Source organism: Chionomys nivalis, chromosome 4 (assembly GCF_950005125.1).
Source record: "Chionomys nivalis chromosome 4, mChiNiv1.1, whole genome shotgun sequence".
In the NCBI taxonomy this organism is placed as follows: domain Eukaryota; kingdom Metazoa; phylum Chordata; class Mammalia; order Rodentia; family Cricetidae; genus Chionomys; species Chionomys nivalis.
The window spans coordinates 72,285,469-72,309,453 of record NC_080089.1 but is presented as its reverse complement, the minus strand read 5'-3'; the positions used below and the strand labels follow the sequence as shown (position 1 = coordinate 72,309,453).

The 23,985-nt window shown below is 44.4% G+C and overlaps 2 protein-coding genes across 5 annotated transcripts in view; one reads left to right on the top strand and one right to left on the bottom strand.

Annotated features, from left to right (window-relative positions):
• Ccpg1 (cell cycle progression 1) overlaps positions 1-19,470 on the bottom strand; it is a 30,859-nt gene extending 11,389 nt beyond the window's left edge. For 2 of the 4 annotated variants that reach the window (XM_057768111.1, XM_057768109.1), the window contains exons 1-6: positions 19,355-19,470; positions 8,108-8,176; positions 5,026-5,140; positions 4,499-4,566; positions 2,489-2,690; positions 488-583 (exon numbers count right to left, since the gene is read on the bottom strand). In XM_057768111.1, coding sequence (XP_057624094.1) covers positions 488-583; positions 2,489-2,690; positions 4,499-4,566; positions 5,026-5,140; positions 8,108-8,167 — 541 coding nt within the window. In that variant the 5' untranslated portion in view covers positions 8,168-8,176; positions 19,355-19,470. Of the gene's footprint in view, positions 1-487; positions 584-2,488; positions 2,691-4,498; positions 4,567-5,025; positions 5,141-8,107; positions 8,177-18,524; positions 18,629-19,354 lie in introns of all 4 variants that reach the window. The other 2 variants (XM_057768110.1, XM_057768112.1) reach the window with 2 other exon arrangements.
• Positions 19,471-19,668: 198 nt separating this feature from the next.
• Pierce2 (piercer of microtubule wall 2) lies at positions 19,669-23,786 on the top strand. Its single transcript, XM_057768704.1, has 2 exons — positions 19,669-19,897; positions 23,339-23,786. The coding sequence occupies exons 1-2, from the start codon at positions 19,871-19,873 to the stop codon at positions 23,678-23,680; spliced, it is 369 nt and encodes a 122-aa protein (XP_057624687.1). The 5' UTR covers positions 19,669-19,870; the 3' UTR covers positions 23,681-23,786.
• Positions 23,787-23,985: the final 199 nt, after the last annotated feature.

Below are 23,985 nucleotides of genomic sequence, written 5' to 3'. Positions count from 1 at the left end.
GGTACATTTCTTAGATAAAGAGAAAGAGAGGAAGACTTAAAACAAGCATTGCATAATAAAAAGGCATTCATTCAGATCATGGCTGGGGTACTGCAGTTACTTTCTGACGGAATCATAGGAAGTAAGTGTAAAAGCAAACCTTTCTCCAAAAGTCTAAAAAACATTTCCAAACCTTCATCTATTAATACAGATATAATATATATATTGCCTTCATATAGATGAACAGCCCACCCTATAAACATTGTCATCAACTACCTAATATTTCCATCGGTAATTCATACATATAATAGTGGAAATATCTGGATTTCTAAACTTCCTGTACAGCATAATTTGGCCCACAATCCAAGCAGCAAGCAATGCGGAGGCATGCAGTAAGCTCAGCCAGCCTGTCTATGGGATCTCCGGTATCAAGACTCTCCAAAGCACTCAGCACTTCAATAGTAAATGTGACTAGGCCAGCTGAGAAGCCGCCCAGCAGTCACGCCACCTTGGAGAGCGAGCTGGCTAGGAACTCGGAGTTTCAGCTGATCATCCCATCCCCTTAGGCACTCAGGAATCTTCCACAGCTTCTCCCACCACCTTTCTTTTGTGAATAAACAGGAAAAAATGTATAGAGTTTTATTATAAACAATAAGGAAAATACAACTTTTATCAGTTAACACTGCTATCTGTGTGATATTAAAATCCAATGACTGTCTCTTTAGAAACACACAAACTTCTCTACAGCTATCACCTTTGCCTTCTGAGGAAAAAGGCTGGTCAATGGAAGGCAATGGTTTTCTTAAACGAAAGCTGCACACCTATTAGAATCATACAAAAACAGAAACCTGAAAAGCTGTAAGGAAAAAAGAATGGAAAAGAAAAGAACAAAGTAAATTAAATCATCCAGTAGTGCCTGGCTGAACAGCATTTTCAGTGTAGCCCAAAATTTATCATTATTTTTGAACATTTTCTTTTTTTTTTTTTCTTTTGGTTTTTTGAGACAGGGTTTCTCTGTGGTTTTGGAGCCTGTCCTGGAACTAGCTCTTGTAGACCAGGCTTGTCTGGAACTCACAAAGATCCGCCTGCCTCTGCCTCCCAAGTGCTGGGATTAAAGGCGTGCGCCACCACCGCCCGGTTGAACATTTTCTTTATACAAGCAATTCTGATGGGAAAGTTTCCATTAGGTTTTTTTTTTTTTTTTTTTGAAAAATTCTTAAACTGAGCATGGTGGCACACACATTTGATCCCAGCACTCAAGGGACAGAGACAAGCCATTCTCTATGAGTCTGAGGCTGACCTGGTCTATAGCGAATTCCAGGCCAGTCAGGAATATACTGTGAGACCCTGTCTCAAAGAACAAAAAAAACCTTAATCTTTCTGTTAACCAATTCTGAAACAGTCTAAGGTCTTTCAAGAAGAAATCAAGTCAGCCGGGCGGTGGTGGCTCACGCCTTTAATCCCAGCACTTGGGAGGCAGAGGCAGGCGGATCTCTGTGAGTTCGAGACCAGCCTGGTCTACAAGAGCTAGTTCCAGGACAGGCTCCAAAACCACAGAGAAACCCTGTCTCGAAAAACAAAAAAAAAAAAAAAAAAAAGAAGAAATCAAGTCAGAGTTCTGGGCAAGTTCCCATCAACAACGAACGTGTAGACTGCTCATTACCGAGCCCTTGGCCTAACTTAATTCCACGCATCTTAAGCCAGACCGAAAATAATGGTTAAGTAAATACATCAAAAGGAGGGAAACTATCTGAACATGATGGAATTCTAAAATTAAAAAAAAAAAAAAATACACATACCAAGTGCTGCCCTGCTGAGCCCCTAAGGGGGGGAAGGCCTCTCAGAGCCCTTGACCCTTAGGTACCTGCTGAATTCTAAGGTCAGCTGTACTAACCTGTAGTCAGCCATCTATATCTCAGGCTCAACAAAGGATGGATTAGAATATTCAGAAAAGATTCCTCTGCTCTAATCTAAACACATACAGAGACTCTGTGTGTGTCTTTCATTTTTTTCAAGACAAAGTTTCTCTCTGTAGCTTTGGAGCCTGTCCCGGAACTCACCCTGCAGACCAGGTTGGCCTTGAGCTCAGAGGTCCACCTATCTCTGCCCCGAAGCACTGGGATTAAAGGTGTGTAGTACAGTGTCAGGCGTGGTGTGTTACGTGGGGACAGTGGGTGGGGTGTTTTGTACCATAATCCCAGCTCAGTCCCAACTGAGGCAGAAGACTGTAGCAAGTTCAAGGCTAGCCAAGGCTATACAGGACAGGGTGTGCTCAAGAGTGAGACTCTGCCCTAGAACAAACCAACTAGTCAAGAAACACAATGTGGCATGTTACTACCTTAAACCAACTTAAACCAATAGTATCTAACGAGTATATCCATCCAAACTAGATTCTATATATTCTTGGTTTTTCATCAAGTTAGGAAATCATTTAAGAAGTTGAGAGTCGGAGCTAGGAAAGAGGCCATTAATTCAGATGTCAGAGGTTTGCTGCAGCAACAGCTCCTACCGGGTTCTGGCTGGCAGAAGGCGTACTGGCTACTGGAGGAAGAACCCATGTTAAAGTCTTCTGAGGTGGGCGCTTCTTTTAGAATTATATCTTCCTGGTTCCCCATTTCTTCCAGTTTAGGTGGTTCAAGTGTAACAATATCAGAATCATCACTGGTAGTTGCGAAATACACATTGTCCTCAGGGGAAGCTGCTTCCTCCACCTAGGAACCACATTTTATAGGCAGTAAATCCATTTGCTTTGCAGTTCAAAATACACAACACCCGGTTTCATTCCTTATCCATTCTCTCCCTTTCCCTTTGCTTTTCAAAGCTGGGGCTGGAGTCCAGGGCCTTGTGCATGCTATGCTTCAAGTCCACCCTCAACACCTCCCCTAGCCCTTAAGGAAATGACTCCTATCCAACAGTAAAGTATTATGCAATCACAGGCCCACTTTCTTTAGTTTGGAGACCTCAAAGCCATTCTTTTTTTTTTTTCAATGTGGCACATGGGTTTTTTTTTATGGTTTATTTAACTTTTTATTTTGTGTGCATTGGTGTGAAGGTGTCAGATCCCCTGCAACTGGATCTTCAGACAGTTGTGAGCTGCCATGTGGGAGCTGGGAATTGAACCTAGGTCCTCTGGAAGAGCAATCAATGCTCTTAACCACTGGACTATCTCCAGCCCCCTCAAAGCCATTCTTAATGCTAAGAATTAGATGAGACTCCTCTGTCTCCTCCCACTGTGCTTCCAAAGTTGAAGAGACTACTCAGCTCCTCCATGATCACAGGACGAAGAACTCACTTATCCACCAGTCTACTGGCACAAAACACACCCAGGTAATACGAGACAGGCTGATTAAACTTGTCTGGCTGAACAGCTATGCTAGGCACTTGAGTATGTCCCCATCATTAAAATTTAGGCTGGTATATGACTAATCTCAGCACGCAGAAGACAAAGGCAGACGGAGCTATGTGCATGTTAGAGGATGCCTGCTCCACGTATTGAGTTCTAAGTCAGCCAGGGCTGAGTAAAAAGACACTGCCTCCAAAAATCCCCCAAACAAACAAAACATTAAAGCTGAGGAGATGGGGAGAATGCTGTTGAGAGCACACAGCAGGATGCCATTTGGCCATTCCCTTCCTGTCACCCAAGGGTGTGGCATTTGTTCCATATAGAGAACATGGTAAAAGGCACCATCCTAAAGCAAGGAGCAATTACCACACACCAAACCAGTTATCAGTACCTTCATCTTGGACCTCCCATCTCCAAAAATAAATTATTTCAATAGCTTTTTTGGTGGGGTGCATGTGGCAGAGGTCACCTTGCCAGAGCCAGTTCTCTCCAACCATGTGAGTTCCTGGGGACTGAATTCAAGACATTGTATCTGCGTAAGTGTATGCACATGTCTATGTGTGCACACAGGTGAAAAGAGGACATCAGCTCCCTTGGAGCTGTAGTTACAGCTGTTTGTGGGACACCCAGCTTATTCCATGTGTGGTGAAATCTGAACCCAGGTCCTCATGATTGAGTAGCAGGCACTCTTAATCACTGAGCTATCTCTCCAGACCCTACCAGAAATGAATTACTTTATGTGACCCAATCTCAGCACCAAGAGACTAATACCATGGAAAGATAGTCTAGTCAAGCTGCTTTACTCAAAGGATAACTTCAACAGGTGATATTTAATTTGCTATCAAATGTAACAATTAACCTTCATTTTAGACACTCACTCGGTCAACTCTGAATAGAATTCAAGAATGAAATCACTTTCCAAGAATGATCACAATATGGGGTAAGGGAACAGTTCTTTCAACAACACTAACTCGTCTTCTAGTCACCGTCGGAGCTGTGAGGCTGTCCTAGGGGAAGGCACTGCCTTGGTGTCCTGCTCTGAAACCCAGAAGAAGTTAATTTAACTTTAAAACTGATATTTTTCCCCACTATTTTTCTTGTCATCTAGGTAACAGAATGCTTAGCTACAAACAGAAGGACAATCTTTATCAAACATCCACAGAACAAAGTGTTTACCTCAATTGTTGACTTGGTTTCTCCCACTGATGACAACATGCTATCTCCCATGGATGACATGCTGTTTGCTATAAAACCAAGATCAATAGCGTTATTTCTTTGAAAACTCATCACATATGTGATGTCACCCAATCTCAGCACCAAGAGACTAAAATACCATAGAAAGATTATCTAGCTAAGCTGCTTTATTCAAAGGATAACGACAACAGGTGATATTAAAGTCAGCATTCATTTTAGACACTCAGTAAACTCTGAATAGAATTCAAGAACAAAATCAATTTCCAAGAATGATTACTCTGTTCTTGCTAACAAATTTTAATTACTCGAAAGCGTGAGGGAACAATTTCACACAAGGAATGCAACACATTAATGGCTCTCAGGTATCAGCAGCCTTCTAACTACTCTCAGACACTTGCTGGCAGGTCTCCGGCTCCCACAAGTCCGGGGAACATACAGGATAAGACCATTCCAATGGCAATCAAGGAAGATAGATACCCCCAGCCCCAGCAAAAGAAACGGAAACTTACCTTCACCTCCAGGCCCCACATCAAGAACCTGCAGTTCCTCTTGCTCTAATGAGGAACTGCCAAGACTCAGTTCACAGCTGTCACTGGCAGAATTCACGATCTCCACATCAGAACCCTAGGGGAAAGTGGTAACTATTAATTAAGGTATTGGATTTGATATGTGATATGTTGAAAGTTCCTGAGGCTACCACACTCTAAACATCATCTATCCTGATTGAATTTGTTCCACTCAGTCCATACAGGCCTGCACGAGGGAAACTACAGAATAGGTTCATGCTTCAAGCCCATTACAGGTGAACACAAATAGAATGAGCATAAAGAAGGTTAACTTTTACATTTAGTAATATTAAATATTGCCTATTGGAGTTATCTTCTGAATAAAGCTTGGCTAAATAATCTTCCCATGGTCCTGGAGAGATGGCTCAGAGGCTAAAGCCAAACTCTGAGTGCTAATTATCTACACTATGGGTTTGGAGAGATATCTCAGGAGTACCCGCTGTTCTTCCAGAGGACCCCGGTTTGATTCCCAGTACCCACATGGTGGCTCACAACTGTAACTCAGAGATCTGTCTGCCTCTGCCTCCCAAGTGCTAGGATTAAAGGCATGTGCCACCACCACCTGGCTAAAATAATTATTTCTATGTACCATATATATACTATCAAGTACCAGCATCAGTTAGGCCTAATGGTGAATACCCATAACTCAAGTACTTGGGAGGCAATGCAGAAGATTTCCAGTTGGAGGGCAGCGTGTGTGCTACATAGTGTTCTAGACCGCACTGGACTACAGTGGGGCCCAGTCTCAAAAATTAATTAACTAATTAATTAATTCACTGATGAAGTAAGCAAAATTTACAAAATCTTAAAAACAAATGAGAAACTTTTGATGAGACTACTCAAATCTGAACAAATCAGACTGGCCTGATGCTGACTTCTTACACTGAAAACAATCACCAGCGTGAGAAATAAGCTAGTGTCTACAATGTTCTAGTTACACCATTCCTCATTACAAAACTGCCTTTGCAACTATGTTCATTTCAATGCAGCCTTGACTAAGTTGTAAGCTCCATAAAGCCACAACTAGACCCTCTCTCCAAAAACAGTAACAAAAACAAAGGCTGAGAGATGATAGCTCAGCAGTTTAGAACATTGGCTGCTTTCCCAGAGACCAAGTTCAGTTCCCAGCATCCACATGGTAGCTCCCAACTATCTGTTTCTCCAGTCCCAGAGAATCTGACACCATCCTCTGGCCTCCAAGGGCACTGTATACAACAGTACATACATGTAAGGCAGGCAAAACACCATATATCCTTTTAAAAGAAGAAGAAGAAGAAGAGGAGGAGGAGGAGGAGACCAACGACCAAGTACTCCAATTCCAGTGCTCAGAAATCAAAGCAGGAGAATCAGAAGTTGAAGGTCAAGCCTAGGCTGTGTGGTAATTTAGAAACCTTTCTAAATTACACAGTGAGACACTGATCTTCCTTCCAACTCAACGTCCCCCCTCCAAAAAAGAGAATGAAAACAATGTACCACAAAAGTCTTAAAAAATTACACAAGAGGCGGTGGTGGCGCACGCCTTTAATCCCAGCACTTGGGAGGCAGAGGCAGGCGGATCTCTGTGAGTTGGAGACCAGCCTGGTCTACAAGAGCTAGTTCCAGGACAGGCTCCAAAACCACAGAGAAACCCTGTCTCGAAAAAAAAAAAAAAAAAAAAAAGAAAAATTACACAAGAGGGGGCTGGAGAGATGGCTCAGTGGTTAAGAGCATTGCCTGCTCTTCCAAAGGTCCTGAGTTCAATTCCCGGCAACCACATGGTGGCTCACAACCATCTGTAATGAGGTCTGGTGCCCTCTTCTGCCTGCAGACATACACCCAAGCAGAATATTGTATACATAATAAATAAATAAATATAAAAAAATTACACAAGAATGTAGCTATACAGGGCAGAATCTAACAATAAAGTCAGCACCTCAATGTTAAGGAAGTCACCAGTGGTGGCGCTTGCCTTTAATCGCAGACATGGGAGGCAGAGGGATTCCTTTGGACTTTTAAACATTGTTGAACTGTGATAGACTACGGGGCTAATGAAGTTGAACTGAATACATTTTGCATTATATTATGGCTACAAGCCTATGGAGGCCAGGGAGTAGAATGTGGTGGTTTGAATAGGTTATACTCCCTAGACTCATGTGTTTGAATGCTTAGAAACAGGGAACAGCACTCTTAGGAGCTATGGCCTTGTTGGAGGAATTGTGTCACTGTGGGGGTGGGCTTTGAGGACTCACATGCTCAAGCTCCGCCCAGCACAGACCCCTGCTGCTAGTGGTTCAAGATTAGAACTCTTGGCTCCTTCTCCAGCACATGACGACGACAGACTAAACCTTTGAAACTGTAAGCCAGCCCAATTAAATATTTCCCTTTCTAAGTGTTGCTATGATCAGGGGGAGGAAGGAAGGGGAGGAAAAAAGGAATTCGGTCTATGTGACAGAATGAGACTTTCTCAAAAGCAAAACCATACTAGCCATACTAGCACTCATTTAGAGTCCCTGCACTTGGAAGGGCTACTGTGAATTCAAGGCCAATTCTGACCAGCCAGAGCTACAAACTGAGACATTAAGGTCTCAAAACAACCAAAAACAAACATTTAACAAAAAACTGCAAAACCCTAAGTGTGTTGGCACAGGCCTGTCATCTCAGCTCCTGGGGCTGAGAAAGAAGGATTCCAAGTTCAAGAGAATCAGCCCGAGCCACATAAAGATTCCAGTTTTGTTTTTTTTTTTTTTTTTTTCGAGACAGGGTTTCTCTGTGGTTTTGGAGGACATAAAGATTCCAAAGCTACCTAGCGCAACTCAAAGTTTTGACCCTGTCTCAAAGTTGTTAAGAAAGAAAGAAAGAAAGAAAGAAAGAAAGAAAGAAAGAAAGAAAGAACTAGGATTTTATGTAATTCAATAGTATTTTAGCAGTCAAGTTTAGTTGGGAAAATGCCCAAACTATCCACAAAAAAACCCATGGCTTACGTGTAGAAAACACTGACCTCCATAAAGTAGATTCTTCACTGCTAACAATGTACCAGAGAACATACCTCATGATTGATGACTGTCCAACCACAAGATGAGTCACTGTCGCTGGAATTTTCAGACATTTTTCAAGTCTATAAATACAAGAACATATAGCAAAACATGGGACATGTTATTTATTTATAGATGTTATTTACTTATTATGTACATAGTTTGTGTTTGTGTGTTAAGCCTCACACCAGAAGAGGGCACCAGATCTCATTTTGGATGGTTTTGAGCCACCACACGGTTGCTGGGAATTGAACTCAGGACCGCTGGAAAAGCAGCCAGTGCTCTTAACTTCTGAGCCATCTCTCCAGCCTCGGACACATTTTTTAAATGTCTGTAAAATCTCTACGTGACACAGCATAAAACCCCCAGGTGAGACTGAGACAGGACTGTGACAACCCCCTTGGGTTTTCCACACTGGGCATATGACTGCACACCTGTAAGAAGAAACCAAACTGTAAAGATGTGCAAACTCTTCAGAGCCAAGGCAACCTGCACAGCTGTGCTGCTACAACCAACAGAAATTAGATCTGAAAGACAAAGGATGCCTGGATTTTTTTTTATGAGATAATCTTTTTGTACACTGTGAAGATGTGTCTCTGTCAAGGCGCCTTCTAACTGGTTTAATAAAGAGCCGAATGCCAATAGCTACTAGAAAAAGATAGGCAGAACTTCCAGAAAGAGATGGGAGAAATTTGCCAGCAAGACGAGGAGGGGGATCAGATGTACAGTAGAGAGAGATAACAAGCCACATGGCAGAATGTAGATTAATATAAACAGGTTAATTTAAGTTTTAAGAGCTATTTGGGAACACGTCTAAGCTAAGGCCAAGCTTCATACCTTATACTAGCTAGCATAGATTAGTCTTTAACTTTCAATTTCCTTACCTGTCTCCAGAATTCTAGAATTACTGGTTTGCAACACCATGCTATGCTTTGAGAATTCACCTCATAAACTAGCTTTTGGCACTGCAGACACTATGGAAGGGTCAGATCCAACCTGAAGGCTGTGCTTCCAACAAAACTGCATCCACAGGTGAGGACATAGCTCGGATTTCCATCTGAGCATGCCTAGCTAGAGCTGATTTCCAGCACCTGTGAACTAAGCAGCTGGCACCACCCAGAATCCTAGCAGACAAGGATCAAAAGTTCAAGGTCACTCTTGGCTACACAGGAAGCTCCAGACCAACCTGGAGTGCCAGACACCCCTTTACACTTTACAAGTGAGAAGTTGCCCCACCCTCTGTTCCGCACTAAGAATAGCTAGTTTGCAATGACCTTCCCCAGACTCCTGGACAGCAGGAAGGCTCCTCAATCCCGGGAGGCAGCACTAGGAAAGCTGAGGTGAGAGGGCTGCCGACTGTAAGCCAGCCCAGAATAGACAGCAAGACACTCCAGAGGGGAAGGGAGGGGAAAGAGTGGAAGACAGAAGAGAGGGAGGCAGACAGGCTCCCTTAACCATCAGCCTCCATAAATTCCAAGGGCTTTCTAAGAGCTTCAAGGGTAGGAGACTCATTCTTATGCATTACCCTTCATTAAGAACTGTCACGTACTAGCTAGGGGGTGTGGACCACGCCTTCTGGAGATAGAGGCAGGAAGATCTCTGATTTTGAGGCCAACCTGGTCCACATTGGACAGCCAGGGCTACACACTGAGACATGGTCTCAAAAAACGAGGAGCAACACAACACTACTAACTTTCCCCACTAACTACAACATTACCTGGCATGATGACACCCGCCACATTGTTCCTAAGAAGCTACATTTTACTATGAAGAAGGCAGGGTTTCCATTTCCGTATCTTCTAGAATTAGACGTGCATGAGGGAGAAGAATGGGGGCACTGTTATCTCACAGTTCTGTGATTCCACCAGACCACAGACTGAGGTAGGTAAAAGTCATGAGCTGCTGGGCTCTCCATCAAGACTCCACCTTGGTCACTGTCCAGACTCTGACTCTAAACACAGGCCTATAATTGCAGCTATGCAGGAGGCTGAGGAACAACAGGGAGTTTAAGGCCAGTCTGGGTTAAAAGTTTAACTTCAAGATCAGCCTGAGTAGATTCATTGAGGTCTTTTTTCCTCCTGAAAATTCTCCTTAAATATTTTGGTATGGCCGGGCGGTGGTGGCGCACACCTTTAATCCCAGCACTCGAGAGGCAGAGGCAGGCGGATCTCTGTGAGTTCGAGGCCAGCCTGGTCTACAAGAGCTAGTTCCAGGACAGGAACCAAAAGCTACAGAGAAATCCTGTCTCGAAAAATAAAAAAAAAAAAAAAAAAAAAAACTTTGGTATGTGTATGTGTGTCTTGCCTGCACATGTCTGTGTCTCACATGCAGGTTTGGGTCCATGGAGGTCAAAAGGTGTCAGATGTCCTAGAACTGAGTTACAGATGCCTATAAGCCACCCATGTGGGTACTGAAAATCGGACCTGGGTCCTCTCCATGAGCAGCAAGCTCTCAACCACTGAGCAATCACTGTAGTGCCTCTTTTTAATTAAAATATATAGATTTGTTTGGTTTTTCGAGACAGGGTTTCTCTGTAGCTTTGAAGACTGTCCTGGAACTAGCTCTTCTAGACCAGGCTAGCCGCGAACTCACAGAGATCCACCTGCCTCTGCCTCCCAAGTGCTGGGATTAAAGGCATGCACCACCACCGCCCCGCAATATTCATTTTTTTGTGTGTATGATTGTTTTGCCTGAATGTATATCTGCCTGCCACATGTTTGCCTGGTGCCTGTGGCGGTCAGAAGAGGGTATTTTATCCCCTGGAACTGAAGTTACAGGTGGTTGTGAACCACCATGTGGGTGCCAGCATATGAACCTTGGTCCTCTGCAAGAGGAGCCAGTGAGATCATCTCTCCAGCCCCCTAGCTCCTCCTCTCTGAAATTTTCATATATTGCTTTACAGGCTGATATAAATAGAGTTTAGAGGTTATGATGTAATAATTTAGTGGTAGAGCAACTGCTTTTTAAACACACCCAGCACTTGGTTCAATCCAATTCATTTGATGGGAGGTCGTCTGACACAAGTCTCCCTATGTAGTGGTAGATGGCCTAAGACATGATATATAAACTAAGCTAGCCTAGAGTTTGTGATCCTCCTGCATCAGCTTTCCCAAAACTGAGACTATGTCACTTCTAACTCTAATTTTAAATAACTGTGCTAATTACAGGTATTCTTTGTGCTTATGTATGTTCATGGGTACACATGTTTGTACGTGGTCCTTCATGCATGCACACATGTACAGATGCCAGAGGACAGTGATGAACACCATGCCCTCTCTTCTAAAAGAGCCTCTTAGGCAGGGATGGTCATGCACTCCTTTAATCATAGTACACAGAAAGCAGAGGCAGGAGAATCTCTGTGAGTTCAAGGCCAGCCTGGTCTACATAAGTGAGTTTTGGGACAGTCAGCCACATAGGAAGATTCTATCTCAAAGGAGAAAACAAACAAAAAGAACAGTACCTCTCACTGGCCTGGCACTAGCCAGCTAACTTCAGAGACCTGCCTCACTCATAAACCTGCACTACCGTGACACTTTTTCTGGTTTTTCGCGACAGGGTTTCTCTTTGGAGCCTGTTCTGGAACTTGCTCTGTAGTCCAGACTGACCTCGAATTCAGAGATCTGCCTGCCTCTGCTGGGATGACAGGTGTGCCGAGTGCTGGGATTAAAGGTGTGCGCCACCACCGCCCGGCTCATGCCACTTTCTTATGTGGGTTCTGGGTACTGAACTTAAGCCCTCATGCCTGCCTGACAAGTACTTTACTGAGTTCTCTCCAACTTTGCATCTGTTTATCTTGGAGACAGAGCCTTGCTACATAGGCCAAGCTGGCCTCCAACTCAAAGCCCTCCTTTCTTCACTCCCAAGTACTGGGATGGCTTAGACATGTCACCAGTCCCAGCTGGGCATTCCACTCTCTCATTTTATTAGATTAAAATTACTGCATGGGTTTGAAGAACACATTATGTAAAATGAAACCGGCTTAGTTACTGAGGGAAAAAAATGAATGCTCTGGACGCTAATATGATGGTGCTTACATGGTATTCCCGCCGAGTGTCTGAGCCAAGGCCCGCCTAACAGCACAGCAGAACCTAGTCTTCCTTATTCTAAAAATACTCAATGTTGGGTGTGCCTTTAACCCCGCCCTGTGAATCCAAGGCCAGCCTGGTCAACTGAGCAAGTTCAAGGACAGCCAGGGCTACAGAGACACACCCTGTCTTGAAAAACCAAAACAAAACAAACAGCCAGGCATGGTGGTGGCTGGGCCTGTTACCCAGCTGTGCTCCCCGGCCACAAGCGAGAAGAGACTATGAGACAAGCCTGAATTGTGGACTGAGACGCTAACACCAAGACCCAAAACCAAGAAGGGACAATAAAGAAAATGGAGCATGTTTTCATCAGCACACTCTACGGGCCTGTTTTCAGCCTGGGAGTTAACTAAGGCCTTCCTTATACACGCTAGGCAAGCACTTTACCACTGAGGTACAGCTCAGTGTTTCAGGTCTCACTAACTTAACCAGGCTGGTCTTGAACTTTTTGTCTTCTTGACTCAAACTTTCCCATTCAGCAACTACAGACTTGAGCCACCATGCTTGACCCTAAAGACTATTCTATAGAAAACCTCAAACCTTCAGGCCCAGTGACCTAAGCCTGTAATCCCAATTACTTAAAGTCTGAGACAGGAGATCAGATCATGAGTTCCAGGACAATTAAGGTTACATGTTGGCTGAGGCTAGCCTAGGCTGTCAAAGAAAGAAAAGGGGCTGGAAAGATGGCTCACTGGCTAAGAGTGCGTACTGTAACTTCAGTTCCACAGGAATTCAACACCTCTAGTCTCCAGGGATGCCTGCACTTCCAAGCACACAGCCACACAGACCTATACACTGCAGAGGTCTGGTCTACCCATATGCTATGTCTGAATACTTGGTCCCCAGTTGGTAGAACCATTCCCAGTTAGCATTCTCTCTTTCTCTCTGCCTAGATGTAAACCCAGCTACTTCTCCAGCACTGTGTCTGCTTGCTTGAGGCCATGTTCTCCATGACGCTCAAGGATTCTAACCCCCTAGAATTAAGAGACCCAATAATTTCTTCTGTTTTTAAGTTGCATTGGTAATGGTGTCTCTTCACAGCAAGCAAATTAGGATACATATACAACACAATTAAAAGTGTGTGGTGGTGCACGCCTTTAATCCCAGCAGGCAGGTAGACCACTGAATTTTTGAGGCCAGCCAGTTCATGTGGCAAGTTCTAGGCAGGAGTTATACCTGTCTCAAAACAAGAAAACCAGCCGGGCGGTGGTGGCGCACGCCTTTAATCCCAGCACTTGGGAGGCAGAGGCAGGCGGATCTCCAGCCTGGTCTACAAGAGCTAGTTCCAGGACAGGCTCCAAAACCACAGAGAAACCCTGTCTCGAAAAACCAAAATAAAAAAAAACAAAAAAAAAAACAAGAAAACCAGTTTTAAGCACAGTGAAAGACACATCCATCATCTCTGAGAAGAGGAGTTTCTCCTTGAAAAGTTAAAGAAATTAAATAACGTGTCAATGAAGTTAATATGCTACCTTAAAGTGTTAGCTACTAGATTTCCAGTGAATTAAGCCCACATAGTCCAGGAGATAAGGTCCTCTGTAGTCTTTGGTTAATTACTCCTGGCAGTGAGTACAAAGACATCTCTCTGCAATAAGCAGGCTCTCTTCTAGTAGGAAATGAGGTAAGAAAACACTGTCACTAAAAATAATGTAAGCCAGAGACTAGAGAGATGACCCAGCAATTAAGAGCAATTCCAGAGAGCCCGGGTTCAATTCCCAGCACCCACATGGCAGCTCACAACTGTCTGTAACCCTAGTTTCAATGCACATAAAATAAAAAACATTAAAAAAAATAATGTAAACCAGGCAAGGAGGGCACACTATAAACCCAACACTCAGGCAAGCAGAGGCAGTAAAACTACCCACGAGCTCCAGGACAACCTAGCCACGAGTAAAACCCTGTCTTCAAAATATCTACGTGTAGTAGCACACAATTCCCAACACTGGAAAGGCAAGAACAGAAGTTCAAGGCCAGCCTAGTCCATATAGTAAGGCTGAACTAAACTGAGCTACATGAAACTCTACCTCTAAAAACAAAATCTATTAAAATATTTTTAAAATATAAAAGCAGAGGAATAAACTCACCCCATTTATGTACTACTGCTGCAAACACTAAATGCACCTTTTCATCCAGAACATCAATTCTGCAAGAGCAGTGAGGCAACACACCACTGCTTTGCAAGTTTCCTTCTGTGATGTAACACTCTGCAAACCAGGAAGCCAAAACCACTCGCAAATATCTGAAGTAAACAGTCCTTTCTTTTGCCTCAATCTAAAGCCACAACTTCTTAAAGTTGAGAACAACGATTCAAACCCTGAGAGAAAATTAAGATACCCAAAGGAGAGAAGTCCTCCTCCCATCAGCTATTTGCACTGTTAGAAACCCTATTTCTCCAGGGTAGTTAAAGTCCAACTTTGAAAAAAACCAAAGAGAGCTAATAATGAGGCCGGAGAGTTAGCTGGGCACTGTTCTGTCAGAGGACCCAAACTTAGTGCCCAGCACCCACAATGGGTGGCTCACAAAAACTGTACTGTTTCTGGGGGATCCAACACCTTGTGTCCATCGTTACCCGATGGACATGCCCAGACACAGGAACACACAGTAAAAAATAAATCCCCCTTTTTAAAGTTAACAAATATCTAAGATGGGCAGGGTCCACACTGCAGCACTGAGTCCAGGGGTGGCTTCAGCATCTCTCAAATCTGATTCTCTCTCTCTCTCTCCCCACACACACTAATGTTTTAATTCTAAACATTTTCACAAAAACATAATTTACTCTACTTTTCCTAGTTATTGTCTCTGTATTCAGAAAGAAAAGCTGATAATCCAAGGATTTTAAACATCCGTTCTTGTTGCCGTTCACATCTGATCACAGGAGAAAAGCATCCGCTGTCATCTGGCAGCACCAGGGCCTGACAAGGACACGCCTGAGCTGTCCATACCCTCCACAGTACATTTCCCAAGTATTTACCTCCACACATCTATGCTACTCTGATACAGTCTTTCAAATGAACCTAGAAATTTCTAAACACTGCTTTACATTAATGCTTTATGTCAACCTAAGGAGGTCCACCCCGGAATCACGAATCAGATGCCAATGGCAACAGCTGACTTTCCCAGGAGGAGGCATCTCCACCTCACCCAGGAGGGCTCTCACATCTGCCGGAGGATTTCAGACTCAATGTAGTCTTGCTGCTCGGGAGGATAACATTAAAAAAAAAAAAGCCACTTCCTATGGAATCAAACTTCTAAATGTGAGACCAAGACGAGCATGAAGAGCCCAACCACAGAGGCAATGTTTTACAATCCCAGGTCTTCAGAAGAGCATAGTCACAGTGAGGAAGGAAACCAATTGGCCATCCAACTAGAGCATGCTACCCAGCTCCAACAAGAAGACAAATGAAGCCATGGTATTTCTTCTCCAAAATTATGCACCAAAAAACATGCATGGCATTGTCTTCACACTACCAATGTGAAATTTCACATGTCACCTACTAAGGTCAATACATCTGTTGTCATCGCAATTTTATTTGCATATCCAATTCCATCTTCACAAATCCACCTTGAAAATGCACAGCTGTTACTTCCAACTTATCAGTGGAAAGTCTCAGAAGTTCAGTTAATTATTCATCATTGAACCCTGCTTTCCTTTGCAAGGCTCGCTGGAGCTCACTGGCAATATGAACTCAGAGCTGAGTAGGTCAGTCACACTAAGAACAATCAGATTATATCCTTATAGAGGAAAATCTGCAACTCACGGTACCGAATTCCAAGAAAACCCTACTAACTCAGCAACTTTTCACACTAGAAATACCCTTCCTAAAAACTCAAATAAAACGAAACAAAAATTTCAAAACATATTAGTTACATGCAATCCTTCCATATTATAGGACTAAACTCCAACTCTGAACTCAAACTGGAAGATGGTTTGGTCCTGTTTAACTGCATAAGCAAATAGTAAATGTAATGATTGTTGTGTCTCTTTAAGAGACAAGCCACGCCCACTCCCCCATCTGCTGAGGCAGGCTGATCTTCAGCTTCTGGCCTGAGCTCACTCTCTTTTCCTTCTTCCTCTCTGAGAGGCAGCTTCACTTCTGCCTTTCTCCCCACTTCCCTGCTTCCCCTGTCTTTCTTTTTTCTTCTCTTCTCCTCTCTCTCTCCTCCCTTCCCCCTTCATAAACCCCATAATAAATATTCAACCTCACTCTGCATTTCGTGCCTATCCATGTCTGTTTCTTGCCCATCCACCACATGTCTCCCTGCCTGGAACGAGCCACTGCTCGGGGATGAGCAGCCATTTCTGCCTGGGGCTGGTTGGTCTCAGGACCTGCTGTCTGCTGCCACATGGCCCGCTAACACCACTTGGGGACCTACAGCATTTCTGCTGCCTACTGCTGCCGGGGATCCTGCAGCATTTTTAATTTTTCCATTACAGTAAATACTGAAACCAGCCTATTTACTTGGTTAATCTAGTCAAATCTGACTGTTACTAGGAATAGAAACCTTTAGAGGAGGGGCAGTGATGACTGTGAAGGCCACCTTCTTGACATTTTTCAAACCACAAATATGGGTTTTACAATTTATATTCAAATAATTTAAAATAAAATTCATATTTAAATAGTTTAAAGTTAGTTAAAAATACAATTTCACCTAGACAGCAATGCTGTGGAACTTGGTAGCTCAGATACACTAATCTAATATAAATGTTTCTTTTACCCTGTGAATGAACCAAACCTAATCACAGATAAACCAACACAAGACAGGCTGGAGAGAAGCCTCAGGTTAGAAGTGCTGACTGTTCTCCCAGAAGAAGCCACAACACAGCTAACAAACCAACACAAGACACACACAGACACACAGCTAAAGGACAGAAGAATGTTGATAAGAAACTGAAATGTGGAGGAAAGCTCCCGAGACAACCACAGAAAACAGGTTATAAATAATACCACCTAAAAAGCAACAAAGGCTTCGCAGATAATCTTATGAAGAGCTCAAGCAGGCTCACAACTGCACAGGAATCTAGGCAGGGTAACTGTAACAATCCCCAGTCCTTGGACAGAGTCAGACACTATCTAAACACAGATAGACACCCCAATCCCAGCACTCAGAGGCAGAGGGAGGTGGGTCTCTGAGTTCAAGGCCAGCCTAGTTTACAGAACAAGTTCGTTCTAGGAAGAAGGCCAGGGCTGTTGTGGGGCGGTGGGGTGGGGGGGAAACCCCTGTCTCCCATTCCCCCAACCCCCAACAACAACGCCAATTTGAGCCGGCCTGGGCTAGTTGAGACAGGGGTGATTACTGCGGATGTTACAAGGTCAGTTTTCAGCACACACGTCCGAATAGTCTGGCCTTACACACGTGTGCCACCCTTACAAACGCATAGGTAAAACACAAAACAGTAAATCTTAAAAAAAAAAAAAAAAAAAAAAAAAAAAAGATGCCATATGGGGAATATTTTTTACTTTTTTTTTTTTTTTTTTTTTTTGGTTTTTTCGAGACAGGGTTTCTCTGTGGTTTTGGAGCCTGTCCTGGAACTAGCTCTTGTAGACCAGGCTGGTCTCGAACTCACAGAGATCTGCCTGCCTCTGCCTCCCGAGTGCTGGGATTAAAGGCATGCGCCACCATTGCCCAGCCCATATGGGGAATAAAAATGGCTGCATTCCACCCACTACAGAAAATACAGTAAGGCAAAAAGAAGTCAGTTTAGTTTCACATCCTAGATAATCACTTTCAAACTAAATATCCCTTGAACTCTATTCTATTTCCAACACAAATATGATTGTCTCTTCTTTGGTTCGGAGCATAACACTGGTTCTCTGGTTTTCCTGAGATCATCCTGGGGATTGAACCCAGAAGAGCCTTACATACACTAAACACGCACTATACCAAAAAGACTACATTCTCAGACAGACCTTTTCATTTGGGAATATGGTCTCACTATATTGCCCAGATTGGTACCAAGCTTGACAGTCTCCAGCTTCTGATTCTAAATATCTAGTTTGACACCCTTGACTGGAATTCCAACTTTAGTGTAAATGGGTTAAAACAGCAGGGCTCGCTGGTACTTAGCTATGATCACAGTGCTTAGAAGTCTTAGGAGTCTTAGGCAAGTAAACTCCCAGGTCTAGCCTGGGCTATATTAAGTACTACCAGGACCAGAGCGACATGGCAAGAAAAAAAAAGTACTTCCCAGCATTAACTCACCTCACAACCTCGGCAGTTCCCGTATGACTTTAGTTTGGTCAGAATAGTAAACTATTCAAACCAGCTACACGTGATAAATCATTCCCAGAGAAATCGGACGCCTTTTAAGATTAGGACCTTGAAGATGGGCGGTGGTGGTACACACCTTTAATCCCGGAATTCAGGTGTTAGAGGCAAGCGGAACTCCGATTTCAAGTCCAGCCCGGCATACAGAGCGAGTTCTAGCTCAGTCAGGGCTCCAGAGAAACTCTATGTCAGAAAACCAAAGGGACTTTAAGACTGGATAGTTAATACTGACATTTCAAGAATTAACGTGACCTTGCTGGAAGACGCAAAAGAACTAATTTAGAGTCGTGAATTGGTTGCCCATTCGGGGTGCAAATAGCGCCATACGGTTAAAAAAAGGAAACGTGAGGGAGGGAGGTGCACAGTTTACCCCTCAACAAAACACCCCAACTTGCTGAGGTCTAGGACTCCAGCGCTGCTCCTGGCAGAGTTGGAAAAATAAAGGTAAACACGTATGGCATACGCGCAGCTGCTACTGAGGACAAGCCCACGAGCCTGGTCAACGCTGGGGAGGCCCCGGAGGGAAAGGGTGAAGAACAGAAGAAAAAGGGGATGGTGGGGCAGAACGGCTTCGGGGTTGACTAGAAGTGGCATCTCTGGGCTGCACGCAGGCACTTTTTCATTCCTGACACCCGGGATCTCAGAGCGACCGCAGGGTGACGCACGCGGCATCTCAGCATATGGATGCAACCGCACCCGAATCCCAGGGCGCCCAGCTCGGAGCTCGCGGGGACTGCAGCCCGCGAGCCCGCGCCTCACGCCCGCCGGGTCGCGCCCTCCACCCGAGGTCGCCCGAGAGCGTGAGGACCGGGGAAAACGCCAGAAGACTGCCTCCCGGCGCTATGCCCGAAGGCACGAGCTGCATGCGGCGCCCACCGCATCCTCCAGATCTGTGCCCCGGGTACCTACCTGAAGGCAGCGCCTCCTCCGCCTGACCGCACCGGTTGTCACCGTGGCGGCGTCCGGGTTCCAGACGCCAGTGACGCCTCATAAAAACAACAACCTGCTCGCGGGCGTCCGCAGCAGGGAAGGGGCGGCAGGCGCGGCGCCGTGGGGCATGCTGAGACTTGTAGTTCCTTCTGGGTCTCCCGCTAGTCCGCGACGGAGAAAGAGAACTACAACGCCCGAAGATCTGTGCGGCAGGCGGCCCTGAGGCTGCCGGAAGCTGGGCGGGGCGACCGCGGATCCCCATAACATCCGGGCTCCCACGCCTGCAGCCGGTTGCCATGGAGACCGGCTGCCACACTGGAAGACTGAGATTTTCCACCTACTCGCTCACTCCCCATATCTAGCAGTTTACGCGACACGGAAAGTTCTGATTTCTTCATTGCTGCTGCCTCGGTTCTGTGAGGAGACCGTACCCCGCGCCCTCGTCAGACATCTCGCCATCAGGAAAGAGCTGCTTTGGCAGAAGAGATTGAGAAGATGGAGAAAGAAATTGACTGCGACTTGGTGGGTTTGGAAAGTCAAACTCTCTGATAGTGTTTGAGGCACCATCTACTCACCTAGTTAGTCACCAGGCTTTTACATTTACAAGTGTACATGCACGATCCACTAAGTAATTATTGCTCTGAAGGTATAAAGGAGGCACCTCGCTACAAACTGGTGATGGTTTTTACCGGGATGATTTTTATTTTATGTTTGCACTCGTGGGAATTTCATCCAGGGTCTTGTGAATGGTAGGCAATCGCTTTACACTTCCCAGCCCTAGTACCTTCATTTTGATATCATTTATAGTATGTCTTATCTAAAAGGATCGTGGTGAGGGAACGAAGTGCCCTCACACCAGAGGATTGCTAACTTTCCTCTATCTCCTACCTAGCTAATGAGTAAATAATAAAGGAAGTCATTCAAGTAGCTGATGTTGGGCAAAACTGGTTTCACAATTAGACCTGATATTTGTGTTGCTGTAACCAGGGACTGAACCTCAAGCCTCACACAAATTAGGAGAGCACTATGCTAAGTAGTTATATCCCTGACCCCTTGTTTTAGTTTGGGTGAGGGAGGAGTTTGGGGTGGTGTTTTGTTTTTTAGACAGAGCTTCACAGAGTAGCTCAGGCTGACCTCATATTCTCTGTGTAGCTGGCATTGAACTCCAGAACCTCTGGCCTCTACCTCCCAAGTATTGGGATTACAGGCCTACGCCACCACAAAGAGGCTGAAATCCAAATAACAAATCTGCTTTTACAGTGAGTGGTGTAAAGTGGTAGTTACTTTGATTACCTATAAACATCTTCAATTACAATGGATATCTGAAAGATATATCTCGATAACACCATCCCCTGATTTGATAGTAGATAAATCTTCCAGTGATTTGCATTTTTTGAAGTGACTTTTTAAAAAATGAACTCTGGAGCTGAAGGTGCTAAGTTTTAGTTTCAGTAGTAGGTGATTTAATGAAAACTGGAGTCCTCAGTAACTGAAGCGGATAGTAATAACCAAAGAAAGCCCATGATATAGCTAGGCATGGTGGTCCAGACCTAGAATCCCAGCACTATGGAGGCTAAGGCAGGAGGATTGCAAGGAGTTTGGGTCACATAATTATTGGGACCTGTTTCAAAAAATCCATTTATTCAGCATTTTAATGTTTGCATTCAATTTTCCTTCAAGTGAGCCCAAATCTGTGGTTTGGGTTTTGTTGCTGTTATAGCCATTTTTGAGTGGGTCACATCTTGATGGAAGTTTCTGCCTTACACCACACTCTTCTAGTATTCCAGTTTCTAGATTTTTTTTTCTCAGACCAGGACCGCCTGTATAACAGAATGGCCTCTCTCTCCCTTTGCAACTTCCAATGACGTTAGTTCACGGTAGTAAAGCACACTATGCTCCTGCCTCATCTTTAGCCATGTAGGTTTATAAAATAACAATGTTGTGCAGCTAGTACAGGAATCGCAGAGCCAAGATACAAGCCTGCAGTGCCACCACTCAGGAAGCTGAGGCAGGAGTTGTTTCTTGAGTTCAAAGCCAGTCTGGGCCACAGGATGAGACTGTGTTTCTTTTTTTTTTTTTTTTTTTTTTTTTTTTTTGGTTTTTCGAGACAGGGTTTCTCTGTGGTTTTGGAGCCTGTCCTGGCACTAGGTCTTGTAGACCAGGCTGGTCTCGAACTCACAGAGATCCGCCTGCCTCTGCCTCCCAAGTGCTGGGATTAAAGGCGTGCGCCACCACCGCCCGGCGAGACTGTGTTTCAAAGAACCAGAAAAGGATGCGGTGTCGGCAACACTATGTAGACAAAACTTCTCTACCAGATAAGCAGTGTGAGCGCTGCCCAGAAACCTCTTTGGGGAGAAAGATTAGTGACTGATGAAAAAAGAGATTTGGGCATTAAGTATAAAGCAAGGCTGGAGTTGTGAGGAAACAAATTCAGGTTGTGTAGGTTGCAGCACAGATACTAAGAGAACAGGGCAGCCATGTAGGAGAAAGACAGCAAGTGTACAACGTGTTGAATGGGTGAAGGCTGCTCAGGACAGAGGCCTCCATAGATAGCTTCACAGCAAAGTCTGTAATTCGATGGCTTTTTAAATTGCACTGGCCAAAGGATTTAAAAGATTAACTAAACCAGGTGGTGGTGGCACACGTCTTTAATCCCAGCACTTGGGTGCCAGAGTTGGCGGATATCCGTGAGTTCAAGACCAGCCTGGTCTACAAAGTGAGTTCCAAGACAGCCATGGTGGTTACACATGACGGCCCATGACATGATGCTAATGCTTGGAAGGTTGAAGGCAAGGTGGTCAGAAGTTCACAGTCATCTGCAGCTACACATAAGAGTTCTAGGCTAGCCTGGGCCTCCTGAGACCCTTTCCCTAAATGAGAGAACATGATAAAGCCAAGTGTTGTGCAATGTTTTGCTCTTTTGGCGTTTCTGAAGGGCCCACCACCCAGCTCCCAAATACTCTCACACGAAGACTTAGTCTTTTGTTTGTTTGTTTTTCATTTTTCAAGACTGCTTTTCTTTTTTCTTTTTCTTTTTTTAAATTATTTATTTATTTATTATGTATACAATATTCTGTCTATGTGTATGTCTGCAGGCCAGAAGAGGGCACCAGATCTCATTACAGATGGTTGTGAGCCACCATGTGGTTGCTGGGAATTGAACTCAGGACCTTTGGAAGAGCAGGCAATGCTCTTAACCACTGAGCCATCTCTCCGGCCTCAAGACTGTTTTTCTGTGCAACTCTGTAGACCTTGAACTCACAGAGAATCGCCTGTCTCTGCCTCCCGAGTGTTGGGATTAAAGGCATGCACCAACACGGCCCAGCTACAGTGGCTTCCTCTGAGTTAGAAATGCCCATTTTGTTTCTTGCCTGCTTTTCTTAAATTATCCTGACTAACTTTTTCCTCTGGGCTTTTCCTTTTCTTCTGTTCATCTTACTTTCACTCTTACTCTGTGGGTGGCTGGGTGGCTGCCCCTGACGTCCTCCTCCCCTTGTTCTCTCATTTGTTCCCCCGATTTATTCTCTCTGCCTGCCAGCCCTGCCTATCCTTGATCCTGCCGTTCAGTGCTTTACTAGACCATCAGGTGTTTTAGACAGGCAAAGAATCACAGCTTCACAGAGTTAAACAAATGCAGCATAAACAAAAATAGCACACCTTAAAATATTTCCCAACAGCCAGGTATGGTAGGTAGCCCTAGACTTTAAACCCAGCACTACAGAGGCAGGCAGATCTCTGCTGAGTTCCACAACAGCTTGGTCTACATAGTGAGCTCCATGCCAACCAAAGCTACATAATAAAACCCTGTCTCAGAAAGAAAGAGAGAGAGAGAGAGAGAGAGAGAGAGAGAGAGAGAGAGAGAGAGCGCCAAGAAAAGAGGCTATGAAAAGATGAAGGGTGAGAGGAATAGATAGGTCTAAGTCTGCTCTTGTGTAACTGAGGATGGTTTTATGTATCTTTTAGGACAAGAAAAGTACTTTGACTTCAGATGCAGAAATGAAGCCTGAACCACCGGCTCCATGTGTGAACCCTGGCAATCCTGTGTTTTCCTGTATGGTGGACCCTAAGACACTCCACACAACCACTTCACTGTCTAAACCACAGATGATCATGTACAAAACCAATTCCAGCCAGTATGGTGCGTTCTCACCCAGGCCCCAGTTCTTTCCCTGCAAGTACATTCCAACGGAGCAAGTGTTCTCAAATCATATTAGAGCAACTGGGTTTTATCAAAATAACAGCCTAAATATTACCCCCGACAGAACCAGAACCGTCGATTTTCCTAATTTTCAACACACTCTATGAACATACATCCTTCTGACAACTGAAGATAAAATGTGCTTGAGAATGTTAGTTTTTAAGTCTAGAATACCTAATTTTTGAACATGAAAAAATGTAAAAACTTTTAATAAAAAAGATAAATACATGTTCTAAAAATTTGTTTGATTGTTTGTTTTCAAAACAGGTTTCTCTGTAGTTTTGTAGCCTGTCCTGGAACTCACTCTGTAGACCAGGCTGGCCTTGAACTCACAGAGATCTGCCAACCTCTGCCTCCCAAGTGCCGGGATTAGAGGCATGTGTCACCACCACCCGGCTCTAAAAATACTTTT